Source organism: Heliangelus exortis, chromosome 2, assembly GCF_036169615.1.
Source record: "Heliangelus exortis chromosome 2, bHelExo1.hap1, whole genome shotgun sequence".
Classification (NCBI taxonomy): domain Eukaryota; kingdom Metazoa; phylum Chordata; class Aves; order Apodiformes; family Trochilidae; genus Heliangelus; species Heliangelus exortis.
The window spans coordinates 85,862,060-85,879,990 of NC_092423.1; the positions used below are offsets into that span (position 1 = coordinate 85,862,060).

The window sequence follows — 17,931 nt, forward strand, 5'->3', positions numbered from 1 at the left end:
AAATTATACTCTCTGCCTGCAGGTGGCTCCAAATGATAATGCAAAGAGCAAAGGCTGCAGATGACCCTGGTACCCAAATCACATTAAGGAATACACAATTTCATCTTTGAGTTACTTCATTCTCTGTGTTTCTCAGGCAAAGAAACTGGCATAGAATTACTGCCTCAGTCATGTTTTTTATTGAAAGGATGAGCTTATCATTGTTGTGCTTCCTCTAGCAAATCAGGAGATAAGGTTAATCACTGATAGGTTGGGGTTTTTTTGAGTGGTGCGATAGAGTGATCAGAAAGATGAAAGATGGAGAGAAAGAGGGGAGGGAAAACATAAGCACAGACTCTTCAAACAAATATAACATGTCATAAAACTGCAATAATTTAGAGATAAAATGTATGGAACGCAGTAATGAAAGAATTATTCCCATCTGTCTATGTTTAAATCAGATGAGAAATCCTTGGCAATGATCTATGTAACAATTTTTTCCATAATTTTCTTCTATTGAACAGAATAAGCCAAAGAGATGGAAAAGCTACTGGAACTTTATTGGAACTAAAAGAAAAGCTGTACTGTTTTTACAATAACTAAAAGAAAGCTGTACTATTTGCCTTTCTGTTAACTGAAAGCAGTAACATGAAATGATGAGCAGAGGGTTTATACTGCAACGTAAACTGGCCAAGACTGATCTGTACCCCAGCTTCACATCAGCGTGCTTTAATTTCACTCATTACTTCCTATTTGTATTATTGTTGTAGAAATGAGAATCAAGCTGTAAGCTCTAACAGCTCTGTGATATGGTGAAATGAAATTGCTTTATTATCCTCTGAAGAGTAACAAAACTTAGTTTGGATTTACTATATTTCAACTATCAGATCTGCTGCATAATCTGCTATCAACAGAGGAAGAGGTCTACTCATTTTTTAGCTAATGAAGTTATTTTACTTCAGAAGCAATTATAGACGTGGAAAAGATAGGTTCACTTAGAAAAATAAACCATGTAAGTAATAAATGCTTTGAACTCCATTGCAACAACCTGAAAAAATAAGCCAATGTCATAAACCAGAACTAATGCTCTTGTATTTTTTTAAAAAATAACTACTAGGATCATTCCTTCTGGAAAAGAAGAATTTGAAACATTTCATCCTGTATGCATCCTCAACTGTTATATCTTTAAAAAATATTTTCTAAGCAAGGCATACTCACAAAATTTCTTAAAATAGAGTCTCAGGGCTTTAAGAAGGCCTGCTTTTATATACCAGGAAGTGTACCACATTTTTATTGAACAGTACACATTTTACAGTGATGTCTAGGTCAGTTAAGCATTGTTAATTACAATTTTATTCTATCTCATGGCAAAAAAATAAAGCAGAATATTGCCAGTTACTAAAATGTAAAAGCTGTCATTCTCCATGGTCATTTGCTTGATAATAAAATTCACAGATGTGCTCACAGTATTAATACAAAAAAAAATATTCTTGTCCTTATAGCTCCTATTTTCAGTCAATGGGAAAAATTAGAGGTCTGTTATTTCAATAGACTGAAATATAAACTATTCATGTACATTCTTTCGTCAGTGTATGCACTTAATTTCCATTATTTTTATTGGCAGTAACACATGACTATTTGAAGGCACAATGAACTCCATAAAGTGTAATGAGTTGCTTAGTTTTGCTAGCATCTTTCTACTCAAATATTTTAAAGGGCCTTTACAACACTCAAACCTTCTCCCTCTGTGCAGTGACAAACTAATGCCCATTCTTGTCAGATTCTTGTCAGAGCAATGCTGATTGTTAGCTAAAATGGAAAGAGAAATTAGTCTACAGAAAAGTATTCTCAGCTAAATTCTGTTTGGCTTACTTTCATGTCAGTCAGGAACAAGCCCAGTGTAATTTCTGCCCCCATGTATTTGATGAAGTAGAAGAAGAAGATATTGCTTTATTCCCACTCAAATAATATGGCACATGCTCCTGCCCACCTTTAGGTTGCTAGGAGCCTAGCCACCTATCAGTCAAGATATAAGAAGTCTTTCTCCACGGGGCTTATTTAAAGTTACACAGATTTTCTCAAAGGGGGTACCATGATAGCAAGGGTTAGTTACACTGTTCACTCCAAAAAGAATAGAAAATGCCTGTCAACAACCACATAGTCTAGGAAAATAATTCTGACAAAATTCAGAAATGCAGTTTCTCAAACTTAACATCCTAGTCCCTCTACCAAAGTAAAGCACAGCCAGTGAGAGACCAAGCACAAGACCTTCCTCTCCCCTCACCCCCCAGATACCAGGGGAATACCTCGAGCTCCCCAGCTGCTATGCAAGACAAATATTTTTGCAGGCATGGGAGGTAAGGATCCTAAGCCTTTGATCAGCTTTGGCCTTGCCTAGAGCCCCAGTCTGATGTCCTTGCTATGCCCAGGGACAGCAGGACTGCACAGTGAGTCAGGCAGTGGGTCTGCCCACATAAGGTTGGTTGTTAGGTTGGTTATGGAGACAGTCTGCACACAGGGGTTAAAGAAGGAACATGAAGCAGTGTCTCAGCACACAGAGGATTCGGCAAAAGGTATTAAAGTCGTTACTGTCACACTAAATCACTTTGACAGTTTTATATTGTTGGACAGAGAAGACAGAGAGTATTAAACTATATTGAAATAAAACAGCCATAAACAAATTTTCCACTAATGAAAAGTTCTGGAGGGAGAGGAAAGCATGTGCCTGGAGGGGGAGAGAGAACAGACTCATTATGTTTTAAAATTGGCATAGATAAAGTCTTCACCATAATCTAATAGTGTACCTGCAAAATGTTCTTTAAGAATGCTGCATAATTCAGCTACATGGGATTTGCCCCACTGGGCTTTAGGCACTTACCAGAGACACATAATCCAGCAGCACAGCTGCCTCAGGCTCCATCTGTTGGAAAGAGGCACCTCCAGACAGCAAAGTGAGCTCTAGATGGAGATGACTGCCACAGTCTGCTCTTACAATGGCAGAAGCACAGATGACAGCAGAGAAACTGGTAGAGAAAGCAGAGTGGTTACAGCCCCCTTTGCAGAGAAGCAGGAGGAAGGCAGCTAGCTTGGCTACAGTTGTTACCTGGTCAGCTGGGAGCTGCTGGATTTTCATGTTCAGCAGAGCAAGAGGTGCAGTGAAGATGCAGCTCGAAGGTTTTGCCTCTCCTTTTTTTTTTTTCACCACTGCCACCTCCCTCATCCACTCCTCACCACCAGAAATGTCCCCATCACACTGGGAAGATCAGAGCAACTGAACAGAGGGTGAGGGCAGGAAGAGGAGAGGAATAGTTAGAGGAAAAAAAACTTGGAAAGCTGTGTGCTACTGTTGCTAAGGAAAAGCAGTTGGGGTGGGAGGCATCCAGTGGGAGACAGAAAACTTAGAAAGCAACAAAACTGGAAGAGACCTGGAGGTGACTGTAACCAGCAGGTTGAGGGCTACAGATCTGAAATACACAGGCCAGTGAAGGCTCTGAGCTGCACAACAGCTGTCCTGGATTATCAGGAGGCTGCTGCTCCTCACTGCACTGATTGTTGCTCCATCTACACATGTGGCATTCAGCTTCAGGTTCTACATTAGCAACAAACTACTGGCAGCTGGAGAGAGTGGGGACAAAACAGCAGTGATTAAAATGGAACTTTCAAGGAAAGAGTCAACTGATTAAAATAAATTCATTTGCCATGAAATGATTCAAGTGGGACATGTAACAATGACCCATGGATGTGAAAGAATAAGAGAAAAATAAAAGTTAATACCAGTGAACAAATAATAAATTTAGACTGCAGGTAAGATGAAAGAAAACAGAATAAATATTGGCACAACTTCCTACAGATTTATCCACCAAGTCTCACCCTGTCAGTTCATATGTGTTTCCATCACTATGCTCTTATCACTGTGTTCTGGAATAGTCTTCCCAAAGCAAATGAGAGCCATTCTCTCACTGTCAAACACTAAAAAAAACCCAACCAAACACAGAACCTGCAGGTACACTATGAGAGTGAAAAATAGCAGTAATATTATAAAAACACCACCTTATGTGCTAAGATCATTGGTACCTAGAGCCATTATACAAAGAATAATAATACTCCAGTTTAATATCCTGGCTGTACCAAAGCATAAATACCAACACTGTTTCTGTTAGAGCACACTGGAGAGCTGATCAATCACTTTGGGGTGGAAAACTGATCCATAGAGTTGGTCAATCACTTCTGGATGGAAATGTTTCTCACTATTATAGGAAGAAAGGTGAAAGACAGTGAAGACTAAAAAAGTGACACACAGTAAAATTTAGGATTTAAAGGTGAATTTCATCCTGGCACTAACTATGGCAAGAGATTGTAAATCTCAGTGATAAATGGGTTTCTTGGCTGTCATTTTTGTCTGAGAAAACTTCTTCCTGATTCTGAAGTGCAGATATTATTGGCAGACAATCATACCAATCAATATGGACTTGTCTGAATAATGTGGTACTAGCATGGAAAATAATTAAGGACATACTTAAAAGAGCAGAATGAAGCAATCAAAAGGCTCAAGGGAGCTGAAGCTTTGAAAATGTGAAGGATAAATGCAGAAAGTATGGGCAAGACTTCACACTGAGTCTGCAAGCTAGAGGTACTGGCAGAATGGAAGAGAGATGGAAAGGAACTAAATTTGTAGAAATAATGAGTTCTGAAGCACTTGGTAATTTAAAAGCTGAGAGAGAAGGTTGTCTACGCAACTGTACTACAAACATTTGAGGTGCAAGTTGCTCCACGAGAATTGACTTGAATAAATGACACCTTTTCAAAGAAAGATTACAAGAAGAACGGTGAAAATAGCAGTTTTTGTGTCACTGAGCCAGTCTGGAATCCCTAAGAAGAGACTAGATTGGTTTTGGAATCTGAAACACACACACAAAATCACACAAGACTAGTGGAAGTGGTAATGTACATTTGACAAATCTATTCCAGACAAAAGAAATCAACTGGTCAGACTTAATTTTATGGAGAATGCTTAGACAGCTGGAGAAGATAAATGTACTGTACAAACAGACAGGAGTGTAGTTACAGATCTACACACGAGGGTTTCTCATAAAGGGTGAAAAACCTGAGTCCAGGTTCCTTTTTGTTCTAGCTGCTGAAAATGTGGGCATGTGTATCATTAATGATGAAGAAATTCAGGTTGAGTAAATGTTAGACCCCAGGAAAATGATGAACACCATTCAGAAACATGCAAACTTGGCATTAATAGTGACTTTTGTGAAACAAACTTATTCCAGCAGTCAGTGATAACAGCACTGAACAGCACAATAAAAAATTTGTACCCCCCAGTAGCAAAGGGCTTTCTGTAATACTTTCTGTATCTATTCTTTTTCTTCAGAAGAACAGAAAGGATTTCTCTCACCAGAGAAGAGAAAGGATTTTGATGAATCTAGAGAAGTCAAATCATCATGAAATATTTGCCTGCTAATGCAAGTATTTAGCTGAGCTAAATATTGCCTGGTCCTTATCTAAATTGGTACTAATTTCCACTGAATCCTTTACTCCTCTAGTCCTGCAGCTGGAAGGAGGGGGACAGCAATAAAATGGGAAGGTCTTTGGCCAAGGTGTTCGATGCCAAGGCTGCTGTTCCTTTACCTTTGCAGAAATAACAGTCCCTTCAGGCTAATGGAATTCCTGATGTGGAGAGTTAGATTAGTCAGTGCATTTCCACATCTGTCAATTCGTTGCTCCTTCTCAGAGCATCCACTTTTTGATTGTGCATAGGGAGCCACTGCCCACACTTTTCCAGTCCTAACAGGAAGCTAGGATACTACTCAGGGCTGTTTATTACAGCCACAGCTGGGAGCAGAATTTATCCTTGCAGTCAGTAAGCATACACTGCATTGAGCAGTTTGGTGGGTGCATGCAGCTATCTCTGTCTAGGAGTTTGACACGAGCAACAAAAGGAAGAATAGGATATTGCTTACCAACCTTCTGCCTGGATGACCATAAGCTTTTTGTTGAGGTCAACTGAGGGTGTTACAAGACACAACCTCGGATCCTGCTTCTGAGTCAGGCAGACTCCGTTCTGGTTTACAACCATCCAGTTACGGTCATACAGCAAACCCTGGTTTCCCACTGGCCATTCTGTAACCTGGAAAGCACCAGGAGGGGATACAAAGGTTTAGAAAATGTTAGCTGTATTACTAGATTTATGCTGAAAAGAGAAGAGAAGGAAAATAAATGGTTAGTGAAATATTTTGAAATCAGGAAAACCCATGCAAACCAATGTAAACATTTAATAACAGAAACCTTAATTGCAAATCTAAGCTATCACTACGCAGAGCTGACAAAACAAAATCCAGTTATGATAATTTGTTATATATTGTGGTACACTTTGATTTAAGAGAGCTATGAGAATGTAGAAACAAGCACTGAAATACTCTGAAAACTGCTTTCAGTTTTATACTCATCCATTTTCTGAACCTTTTCCCCTAACAATTTTTCTTTTTTTTTAATTTACCAAGTATGGACTTTTCATGGGAGCTGTAGGAATTAAGATAAAACTAAACAAACAAAAAACCAAGACAAATGTGAAATTCAAAATTCTGAAAAAAACTTTGATATTTTTCATAAAACTGGAACAACTTTATCAATTAATCCATCTGAGAAAACCTCCACCGCTGAGGTTTCTGGTTTAGTTGGAGCATGATAGGTTCTCTAGATCCCCTTCCACAAAACACATTGTCTTCTTTGCTATCTGTTCTTCCATTACTTCTATAACACTCTTTACATTCAATAGCTTATTGTCCTTGCTTTCATGTATATTTTTTTGGTGAAAAGAACATCTGTTACTGACGCTACACAGATGGCAATACTGAAATCCAAAAAGAGCAACTTTAGTAATGCCTTTGGGTGATATTAATAACTGCCTTTTTCTTCAGGATGTTAAAATATTAATACCATTCTTTTAACATAATGCTGGGCATTTAAACATATCACTTCAACTCATGTATGCTTTACAGTCACAGTTGAATACAGAGAAAAGTTAACTACAGCTGAACTTTGTTGAGTTCTTGTAGAGAAGCTTAGTCCAGCTCACATGAAGTAACTGGCAAAAGACTTCAGCAAATACTATGGTGGAAAAGACACGTCAGGCACAGTCTGATTCTCTGGAGAAAAGTATGGCTAGAAGCACTGGTTATATTAATTAAAATCACATAGCATAAACTTTATCCAAAACCTCACAGAACCACAACATCCTACTCTTATAAACTTTCCCAGGTTTTATAGGAGCCTGCAGCAGTAGCTTGACTCTGGTGGACTGACTGAAGAAAACTGAAGGCAGGCACTCTGAAATGAGATCTTAAAGCTGAACTAATTTGGCCACAGTGCTATCAACCATATTGAGTACAGAAAAGGCATGGAAAAAATTTAGGGATAAGAAATGTATTTTATCAATGTAGTTGGTTTATAAAAGTCTTTTTAGAATTTTTAAAGTATGCATAGATGAAAAATTCAGTAAAAACCGGAAACTTTAGGTCTGACTATCACCTGAAACCACATTGTTCAAGTGCCTCAAACTGTCAGCACCCAAATTATGTCAATTTCTGCTTTGCCTTTTTAGGAGAGGAACCATAGCCCAAAGACTGTAATATAATCTGAAAGAACAGACTTTTGTCCTTGCTGGAAATTATTCTTTGGAGAGGCCAGTATTTTTTTTTTGTTATCCTGTATAATTAAATCACAAAATGGATTTGGACAGCTGGTGATCACCTGAGAGCTGCAAAAATTTCCTGCTAACAAATCTCTTCCAAAAAAAGGATCACTGATTGGTAACACATCCTCCCATGGATCCAAAAGATCTTTCCAGGATTTGAAAGACATAATTAGCAGAATAAAATAAAAGAGCAGAAAAAGAGCGTGAAGATGAGGACTCCTATCTTACTATTGTAAAATTCAGTTGTTTTGGAAACGGACAGCAAAGTTTGTCAGGAAATAGTTTAAGTGTTTGCTGACCCTTCACCGAAGAAGAGGTTTTATGAGCAAAACAAAGTATCTTCTCTCTAATCAGTGCTTCAGCTAATTCTTACATGCTTCCAGGCATTTTTGGGAAATCTCATCTGAAAGATTGCAGATACTTGGATATAATCAAGACCTTCCATTCAAAATGTCCCTGGTAGGTTCAAAATAAAGGCAAGTAACTCCACTCTTCAATGAAGCACATGACTACAGGTCCTCAGCACAGCTTCCCCCTTCCTTTGGGAATTTGCCATAGTAACAAGAATAGTGGATACACGTGTCTGGCAATAATGTTGCATGTTGCCTGTATATGGTGCTCTACTTACTACACTTTTCACCTTATTGTATTGCATATGTTGCTAGGACCCTGATAAATAAAGATGCAACAACAAAATAACTGCATACTTGCCTTGGACAGAGTCACAGATGAGCATGAAATACTCAGAGCTGGTTTGTTCCTAACACTGATACTGGAGATGAGCATGGAAGAACATAAACATTTCTATACTTAGTACTTAGCCACATGACCTGTGCAGTCTGCCTTCCCCTGTTATTTCAGAGGCTGGACGGATGGTTAAATGACTGCAAGAAATTGAACTAGAGCGGTTCAAGCAAATTCTGCCTGCTCTGGTTTCATTTGAGATGCAAGAAGGGCAGTTTAATTTGGCTCCCTTGGATTACATCTGAGATGCCTGCCCAAGGCCAGCAGAAATGACCCAGGCTGCAGGGATGATCCACATCCCAGTGGACCAGCAGCAGGAGGAGAGTCAGGGTGCTCATATGTCACTAAATATCTATATGAAAAAAACCATTACAGTGAAGCAAAACAACAATGAAGCTCACTGTGAAGTAACAAAGCAGGTTAGTGTACATTGCAGGAAGAAATAATGTGTTACAGAGGTTCTAACTTGATTCCCTGAATTTATCTGGCCATCTCAGACTGCTGAGACAAATTAGAAGAGGGAGGGCAGAAAGAAACCAAGAACACCATGATTTCACTGATAGATGCTGGCATGCACCTTCATTTCTAGCATGGCAGATGGCCTAATCATCCAACAAAAGGTCTTTGCTACCTGTCATGAGCAAAGTTCATTGCATTATGCAGCCACTACACAGTATTTATTATCCTATCTGCTTTAGAATTTTTGTTCTTGGAATGGAAAAATATTAATTGAAAAAACATGCTTTGTTTTGGTTTTGGTTTTTTTCCCTGACTTTTCTTTAAAACATTTTGAGCTGCATTTTTCCATACTTCACAGTAATGTCAACATGAGGGCTAACAATCTTGTCATTAAAGGAATCACATTAAAGGAATCACTAAATAGGTTTTAAATTATGCAAGTTTAAAAATGTTAGTGAGTCTTACGTATAATTTATCCACTGATCATTAGGAACTTGCATTGTATTTTAAATTAAAAGATAATTTATCTTCTGTGTTGAGATGCAATTTTTATACTCTGAAAACTACTGCATGAATAATAAAGTTATTAATATTTAAAGTCCTGACCTTTTTCACTGGGCACTGCTTTATGTAATTATGCAAAATTCATTGACATGAGAGATGTTCATGTTTAAAAATGCATGTTTAAAACACATTTTTATGTTGGGAAAAAAAAAAAAAAAGGTGATCTGGGATAAAGTTTACCCCTATTCTTTGCTTCTTCCCATTTAATAAAACAACTGAGGGGAAAGAAAGGGCATTTATGAAGTTGAGTTAGAATGTTTTGCCCTCTGATTCCTGAGCTGTCTGTATAAACCTCATGGAACAACACTGAATGGAAGAGCCTGTCCTGTGGCCAGGGACACTTTATGTTTGTACTTCCTACACATGCTATAGGAACTAACTACCCTGCAGTGAGCTGATGATCTTCATGCCAAGCTTCACCCTCCCAGCTGCCAAAGCACTCTGCATTCTCATTTTCTCTGAAGGTCAAGAACCTCCCATACTAAAACACTCAGAAGAGAGCAGGAAAACCAGAGTTTAGGAGAGAAGTAGATTATGTGACTAAAGAGGAGATCAAACAGCTTTGATTTTATACTCATATCCTCATTAAGTTTGCCCTCCCTCAAGTCATCTATCCTGCAACAAGTCAGCAGGGAGACTTCACTGGCAGATGGGATGGGTCCTGCACACACAGCTGGAATTTTCCACTGCACATTTTATTTTAGATAAATCCAAGTGGTTATCTACCTACAATAAGGTCCATTTACTACACATGCTTTAGGTTTGACCTGCCATGCCAGCTGGAGGCCTGCATGTGAACTTACAAATCTATGAAATTCTGATCTCAAGTATCTTATATCATCTACAAGATAAGTGAATTTATTGCTAAAGCACTTTCACCTTTCCACATGAACAGCCTTGGAGCTATCTTACCACTGGTTAAAAAGGCGATAAAATTTTGATTGAGAAAATATTTTTCTAACTTTTCAAAAACTACAAAGCATCTAGAACTATTTTACATTTAAAACATAGAAGTGAATTTCAATGCTTGGCTTCTACCTCGAGACCAAGGAAATTACAAGGCACATAATCATTGCTTCAGAAGTCTGTATGTTTACTAAAGTAAGGAGATAATTCATGTGAAGTGTGGGATCTGTATGACAAAGGCCACTAAGAGACTTGCAAAGATGTACTTTTCTATGGGATTCAATCTTTTAATGGTAAAGCCTAGATATGCTGGTACAGTCAATATTTTAAAATTGGATTTTCAGGATTAGAATCCACTCAGCTGTGGTAAGTTTTCTCTAGCATGTCTTGCTGCAAACTCCAGTGCCATGTGGCATGGTTTATTTTCCCCATTCAATGTGATACAGGTTGAAGTTGAAGTAAAGACATTGATTTGTGGAGGGTGAGGCAACATGCAGTTAGCAACAATGTGGGTTTTTGCAGAGCTTACTTTCTATTTTACTTCTAGCCACTGGTGAAAAAACCAAATAATTTCTTGATTTAGAATGGGATTAACTGATTTTTAAAGTTCATTACAAATGGTGACCTCTAAGTAGCCATTTGCTTCTATAGTCAATGAGACTGACAGATCTTTCAGAGGCTGATTATAAATGTAGGACAGATCTAGAAGTGTCACTCAAGACCTTTGGGAACAAAAACCCGAAGAATGCCTGGAGGACAGGAAGAAGATTGGGAAGCAAATGTTTTTGGTTTTGTTTTTGTTTTTGTGTTTTTTTTTTTTTTGTTTTTTTTTTTTTTTTTAATATTTTGTTTTATTTACCTAAATATTGAAAAATACTGAAAATAATCTAACTTTTGGTTTCATCTTCTGCTCTCCTTATACTTGGCAAGCCCTTTTTCATCCTATTGATGAGGGCAGCTTCTACTATTCTTTCAGAAGAACTCATGTATCTTCTATGAACTAAGTGGAAAAGCATAAAAAATGCTTTTTGAGGAGGAGAAGAATTAAAGGCTATTGATAGTGAACTCCATTCCTTTCCAAAACTGTATACAGAAGGCAGTATATGTAATTGTATACCACACTCTGGCAATACAGGCTCTGACAGTTGTTGTTCCATCTGCTAAAGAGAGAAACAGGTTTGTATGAATTAATCACCTAGAGCTGTCTCCCCTCACAGAGCTTGAAGAGAAGGAACTTGGATCAGGTTGTGGGCAACATGAGCTGTCTTTCATGCAAGGTACTTCTTACCTGTTCCTAGGCATAATCACTTCAAAGCCTTCCTAGCACTGAATGTTGTGGTATGTATCTCACAACACCAGCCTGCACAGTAAAAACAGAATTTAACCCCAAAGAGGCCCTAGTACTACTACAATATATTTCAGCAACTTCTGTAGTGGGCTTCTGTAATACAGATGTAATAGCTGCAAAACTTGAACAAAGATTAAACTATTTTCACATGAAATATGTGATGACTTTCTACATAGTCTGATTTAGTGTGAGGTTAATAGGACATGGAAATTGTTTGCACAGGTCTCATTTAATGCTCAAAATTGTGTGTCTGAACTAAAGACATCATAAGCCAAACTGAATTTGAAAATACAGATGTTTAGTTGATCATTTAACAGTCTTTGCTTTAATTCCCCAGCCTCTTTTTGCATTCAGCAAAAAACCATCATCAAATCAGTTGAGAAGCCGTATTTTAAGTGAAGGTGATTTGCCACCAAATTCATTGACCCCAATTTTCACTCAGATGTGAGACAGTGACCTACACCAGCAAGTTTTCCTAAGGAAAATTATAATGGTATTGACATTCATTAAATCATTTCCCAGCATGGTACTAAGCAGAGTCACATTCTGAATCATGTGTGTGCTATACACCTATTTCACCATGCATTATTAAAAAAATAAAAGTCACAGCTAAGGTGACGATATTAATAACTTGGTAAAAAGCAATTAAAATTTTCAAGGAGTGAACTTTCAAATAGTGCAGCAACATTTAAATGTCATATTTCTGTTGCAAATGTATTTTTAATGATAACATTTCTTTGTAATGTAAATCAGCCTCCTCTCAATTATAACATGTTAATCAAGTTATTTCTCAATTGCCGCTTATCCATCAATGCTTACAAGTCCACCACATGTCATTTTTTAAAAGCATACTAATTACTTGATTCTATTTTAGCCACGTTTTGCAAATCCAACTATTTTCTTCAAGACTGCATATTATGTGAAGATTTTTCTGTTGAGGGAGAGCAGAAGACACATTTGCATCCTGCAAATTCAGCCTAATTGCAAATCCTGCGAAGTACCTTAGTTTGTAGGACTTGACTCTAGAAACTGGAGAAAAGGAAAAAAGGGTACCCTACCCACATGAGGCTTCCTAATATCCCTGGCACATGCTATTCCTGGTTGACATGTCTGAGAGGTGTAAGGAAATACACAAGGCTGAGAAGAATATTTAAGAATGATTCAAAGTGCATACCTCAAATGCCGAGCAGGATTTGATTGGGTAGAGGTAAATGTTGGTGACAGTGATGGGCTTGGCCCTTCTTCTATGTGTTGGTACTGCAGTCTCAGAAACAGCTGCCCTGATGCTTTCTGCCTCAGCCTCTGGTGGCTGCCAGTTGAGAGTCATCTTTGTTGCAGCTGAAATATTCATGAATTTGTTGTCTGAGATGTGTGGTACTGGACTCAAATTCTCTGCACTGTTAAAGGAAGGGTGGTCATCTGGGACAGACTCTGTCGTCAGCTTTGTAACAGAGGACTGGATGGGAATCTCATTGTCCAACTTGGAGAGTCTGGTGGCTATGATGAATTTCAAAAAAGTCTGTGCATCTTCAAAAGATGACATGTAGCCAAAGGATATTCTCACAGAACCAGTGGGACGTCCATCAACTAGGTCTACATCATCTCCACAGACATGGCCAGCCTAGTTTAAAACAGGAAGAAAACCAGAGAGCTATTATGACAAACCTTGCCTTATTTCAATCTAAGTTTACATAGCTATTAACATGTCTCTTACTTCTAACCTAAAAAAAAATGTTTCCAAACAGCTGAGAAAGTTAACTCATGAATACAAAGAGCAAAGGAGAGGAAAAAAAAAAAAACAAAAAAACCTAAGCAACTATCTTATTACTTACTCAAGCTCGGAACAAGATCATTTTGAGATGCTTGTCTTATTCTACTCTAAGGGAAGAGAGACTTCTCAAAACTTGTCAAGAATTTGAAAAAGCTGGTATGTCCCAGGATGACCTGTTGGATATGGCAGTATATTGCAGTATATCTGCACAGTTCACTGGGATTTAAACTGGGATATAATATTCAGATAAGTGAACAAACTGACTACTGATTTTTCTGGGGCATTTTTTCTTGATATTTTTTGTCAGAACAGTTGCATTTTATACTATCAGTGGTTTATTCATGGCTTGTGACCATCTAGCTGTAGAGCTGAGAACTGGCTTGGGATATTAGCAAAATAGATTTGAATCTAGAGCTCTGTCATTCAAAGTGACTTGCCTCATAATTGGGATATACAATAAATTTTTCTTGCTGATCCAGTCAATGCATTGCTTTCTGGATGGAAGAAACTGACCTACACCCTAACATTTCCTCCTTTGGAGAACACAGGTTGCCACTCAAGAAAAATCTTTGTTGAAAAATACTTCAAACACAGAGTGACTTCCACAGAGATATCCCCTCAATTTGATTTGTCTTTCATACAGCACTCTCTGGGAAATTCTCGCTTAAAGTAGTTTCTTCTTCAGTAAATGGCTGAGTGTTGCCAGTCACCTCCAGTGAAAGTGAGAGTCCCTTTGTACATCCATCTAACCTATGGACATGGAATTTAGTCCTACATCAGCCTCCTTATTCTTTTAAGTACAGTGGCCGTTTTGTTTTGGTTTTGTTTTTCTTATATTTTCATTTTTTACACATTTCTGCTACATATAAATGAAAGTGTGAACTGATTGTTTACATGAGGGCTTTTTAAAATCAAGAAATGTCACAGTTCAGTGAACACAGATGCTATTTATGCAAGGAGTAATAAAAAAACCCTCTCTGTGTCACAGTATGCAATACAGTAGAAAATATTTCAATGCCATGTGATGCAGTTTACACTTGACAATAGAGCAGATGTAACATTTGCAAAATTAGGTTGCATCTGTTAATATACATGTAACCCTTCTGCCAAATACTGACTGATTGACTAAGGAGAAGTTCCTGCTGTGCAGATAACTAAACAAGTTCCTACCTAACACACTAAGAAAACTAACCACACTTCTCCAGGGCCCCTTGAGGACAGAGAGTCCTCCCTCACATGCATTTTATTCATGGAAATCTTTATCTGGGAAGGAGGAATATAATCAATACCCTGGGAACAAACAAATTTGAAGTGTTTGTGCAAATAATGTGATAAAACAATGCCTTCCCCTACACAGTAATGTTGTCAATGACTCCTCCAGATCCTTCTCAAAGGACTGATGAGAATGTCCCAAAATCATCACTGTTTGCACCACCTCATCATACTTCTGGTACGTGTCTTGTTACCAGTTTTGGTTTGGCCTATTTCTACTTAAAGGTTCAGCTTTATTACCATGATAAAGACCTATCAGAGGCCACCAATTCCTTAGCAAAATCCTATAGTCATCCAAGAGTATCGCAGCTGATCATTTGGCGTTTTGCACTTCAGAATAAGGGTATACCTTTTTTTCATCTCTCAGATTACCTTGGGGAACCTGCTCCCTCTTGAAAAGTCAAGCATTGCTCATCTGTTCACAGAAAGATTATGCATAAGGAAACTATGCATCTTGGGTTAGTGTGGCAGGGTTGTGGAAGCTGGGGGATAGGGGGAGGATGACAGGGCACAGGTGTGGCTCCTGTGAGAATATGCTGGAAGCTCCCCCGGTTCCAATTCTGACCCACCTCTGGCCAGGGCCAAGCAGATATGGGAAGCTGGACACACCTCTGAGAGTACCCTATTCAAGACAGGTAAAATGAAACTGCAAAAAAAGACCTGCAGAGGGCTGGGTGAGAGCAATGCTGGAGCAGAGATACCCAGGTAAGTGAGGAAGGAGGGGGAGAAGGTTCCTAAGCGGAGATTTCCACACATCCTGTGGTGAAATTCCAAACTCCCCCTGCAGTTCATGGAGGAAGCCAGTGGAGCAGTCCCTGAAGGACCATAGTGGGGCAGATGTGGAGCTGCATCCTGTAAAGGATCCCAGTGGGTAGATGTGGAGCTGCAGCCATTGAGAACTCCGTGTGTGAGTGTTCCCGCAGCAGCCGCGGCTCTGTGTGCAGCCCAGGCGGGAGCAGTCTGTGCCTGAGGGACTGCACCTGGGGGAGGGACTCATGTCCCAAGGGTTCCTGAAGGACTCTGCTATGAGAGGGACCCCGCGTTGGAGCAGGGGAAGGCTGTGAGGAGTCCTCCTCCTGAGGAGGAAGAAGCGGCAGAAACACCGTGTGGGGAACTGACCCTAAACCCCCCCTGCCCCTACCCTGTGCCCTGAGGAGGAGGCAGCAGGGAAGGGATCTGGAACCAGGGAGAAAGCAGGGGTGTGAGGTGTTAAGTTCTTGTCATGTTTTCTCTTTCTCCTGATAGACTGGATTAATTTTTTCTTCCCAAATTGTTTTTGTCTGTTTTGCCCATTACCGTAACTGGGGAGTGACAGTCTCCCTGTCCTTGCCACTGTTAGGGAGTCTTTGAGTGGATTTTTTCCTCCCTGTCCCACAGTGGGGGTGGGGGGTAAGCGAGCAGAGGCCCGGTTGGTACCGACTGGGCCCAAACCGCAATGCTAAGGACACAGAGATTTCCACTGTAAACGAAAGCATAATTTTGCTGAGGGAGGTATTAAAGAGCTCTCTACATTTAAGAACATGTGCTATCAATCTTGCACATAAATGTGTTTACAAGTTATCTAAATGTCTCTGTAGGATTGTAAAGGAGCTATAATATCAATACTGCCATTATATATGTTTTATTTTAAGAATACAGTTCATAAAATATTTCATTATTCATCATTTTATTAGTCATCTAGAAAACAGTCTTTACATTCATGTTCTAACAATCTAACATCCCAGTAATCTAGATGTGATTTAAATTTACTCCACTGTTTGAGATTCACAGTGTATTCTCATTTATTATTTCTTGCCCTATTTGTGTATACCTTTTAAACATCCAGCAGCAAAGGTCTAGAATCCTTCAATGTTATTAAGTACAATTAAGGGTACTTAAGGAACAACATGACATGAATTCTCCAGGAACTTCTGTTCTGCAGGAAATCTGGATTTCATGTAATTTCAAATCAGAACAAGAAGCCACAATTTCATATTTTCCAATGAAATATAAACAAGGACCGCATACTGCATTAAATTATTTTTTTTCCATTTCAAGGAACTGAATTTCAGTTCATTTAGGTTTTTAACATAGCAATTGATTTGAAAGGTCAGAGAAAGCCAATCAAATTTGTCTTAATTCTTAAAGTCAAGACACTCAAAACCACAAGACACGGTATACTTACTTTAGCTTTTAACTAATTAGGTGGGTTGGTTTTTTTCTGATATAGAGCCAGATTTTCTTCTCCCCTTCAAACCTCCCATCCTTAGGAAGATCAGAACTGATATTCAGAAGAAGTTGCCAGGGTCACTTAATCTAGGCATTTTTCATGGGCAATATGTCATGTAATCTCATTCAGAAACTAACCTGCAGGTTCCTTTGGATGTCCTCATTGCTCATCCCCAAATGAATCTGGCAGGCTCCTATATTACAAAAGCAACCTGTGCGGACATGTATGTTGTAGAGACTGGCCATCTTGTCCACCTTCCCAGTTCAGCAGGAGATAAGGCACAGGAGAAGAAGAAGAAGAAGGAAAAAACCAAACACTTTAAATTTGTGGTAAACAACATATAATGCTTTAAAGGTACAATTCAACTGGAGATAAGCTACTTCTCTACATTATTAACAGCTCACCGCAGCTTTTAGCATTGCCATACACATTTAGGATTTTTCAGCCTTGTCGTTCAGCTGAAAGAAAAACAGTGGTGGAAGTGGAAATGCTTACCTTGGCACTGAGAGGCTGTGCACATAACACACACACAAATACACACAGAGGGCATCAGTTCAGGTCCTGATTCTGTTAATGATGGTACATGTGCTTAATTTTAAACCCGTGAACAGGTTCATTCACATCAGTGAATGAATTACAGGCCTGCAGCCAAGTGTTATTCAGTATCTTGACAGAAATGTCCCCTCTAACTGCATCTACAGAGACTGAAGAGAGACCTGGAGCACCAAGGATTTGAAACTGCACGTCCTCATTACAGAAACTGTCTGCCTCAGTGGGATTTTGGCACACAAGTGCTTGAAGAATTGCCCCCCCAGTAAGCAGTAGCATCTGACATGGAAGGGACTAAACTGGATTGCATCTTTGAAGCTTCTACATATGGCCATTCAGCCTACTAACTCCTTGGTGTACTTTTTCTTTGTGCTGTGTTGTTCTGCATTATGCCATTTCTTTATTGTCCACTAAATAATGAATGGGCAGAA

General features: G+C 38.9%; 1 protein-coding gene across 2 annotated transcripts in view; it reads right to left on the minus strand.

Annotated features, from left to right (window-relative positions):
• MOCOS (molybdenum cofactor sulfurase) overlaps positions 1 to 17,931 on the minus strand; it is a 219,108-nt gene that overhangs the window by 23,014 nt on the left and 178,163 nt on the right. For both annotated transcript variants that reach the window (XM_071736830.1, XM_071736829.1), the window contains exons 7-9: positions 17,089 to 17,205; positions 12,874 to 13,320; positions 5,950 to 6,112 (exon numbers count right to left, since the gene is read on the minus strand). In XM_071736830.1, coding sequence (XP_071592931.1) covers positions 5,950 to 6,112; positions 12,874 to 13,320; positions 17,089 to 17,205 — 727 coding nt within the window. The remainder of the gene's footprint in view (positions 1 to 5,949; positions 6,113 to 12,873; positions 13,321 to 17,088; positions 17,206 to 17,931) is intronic.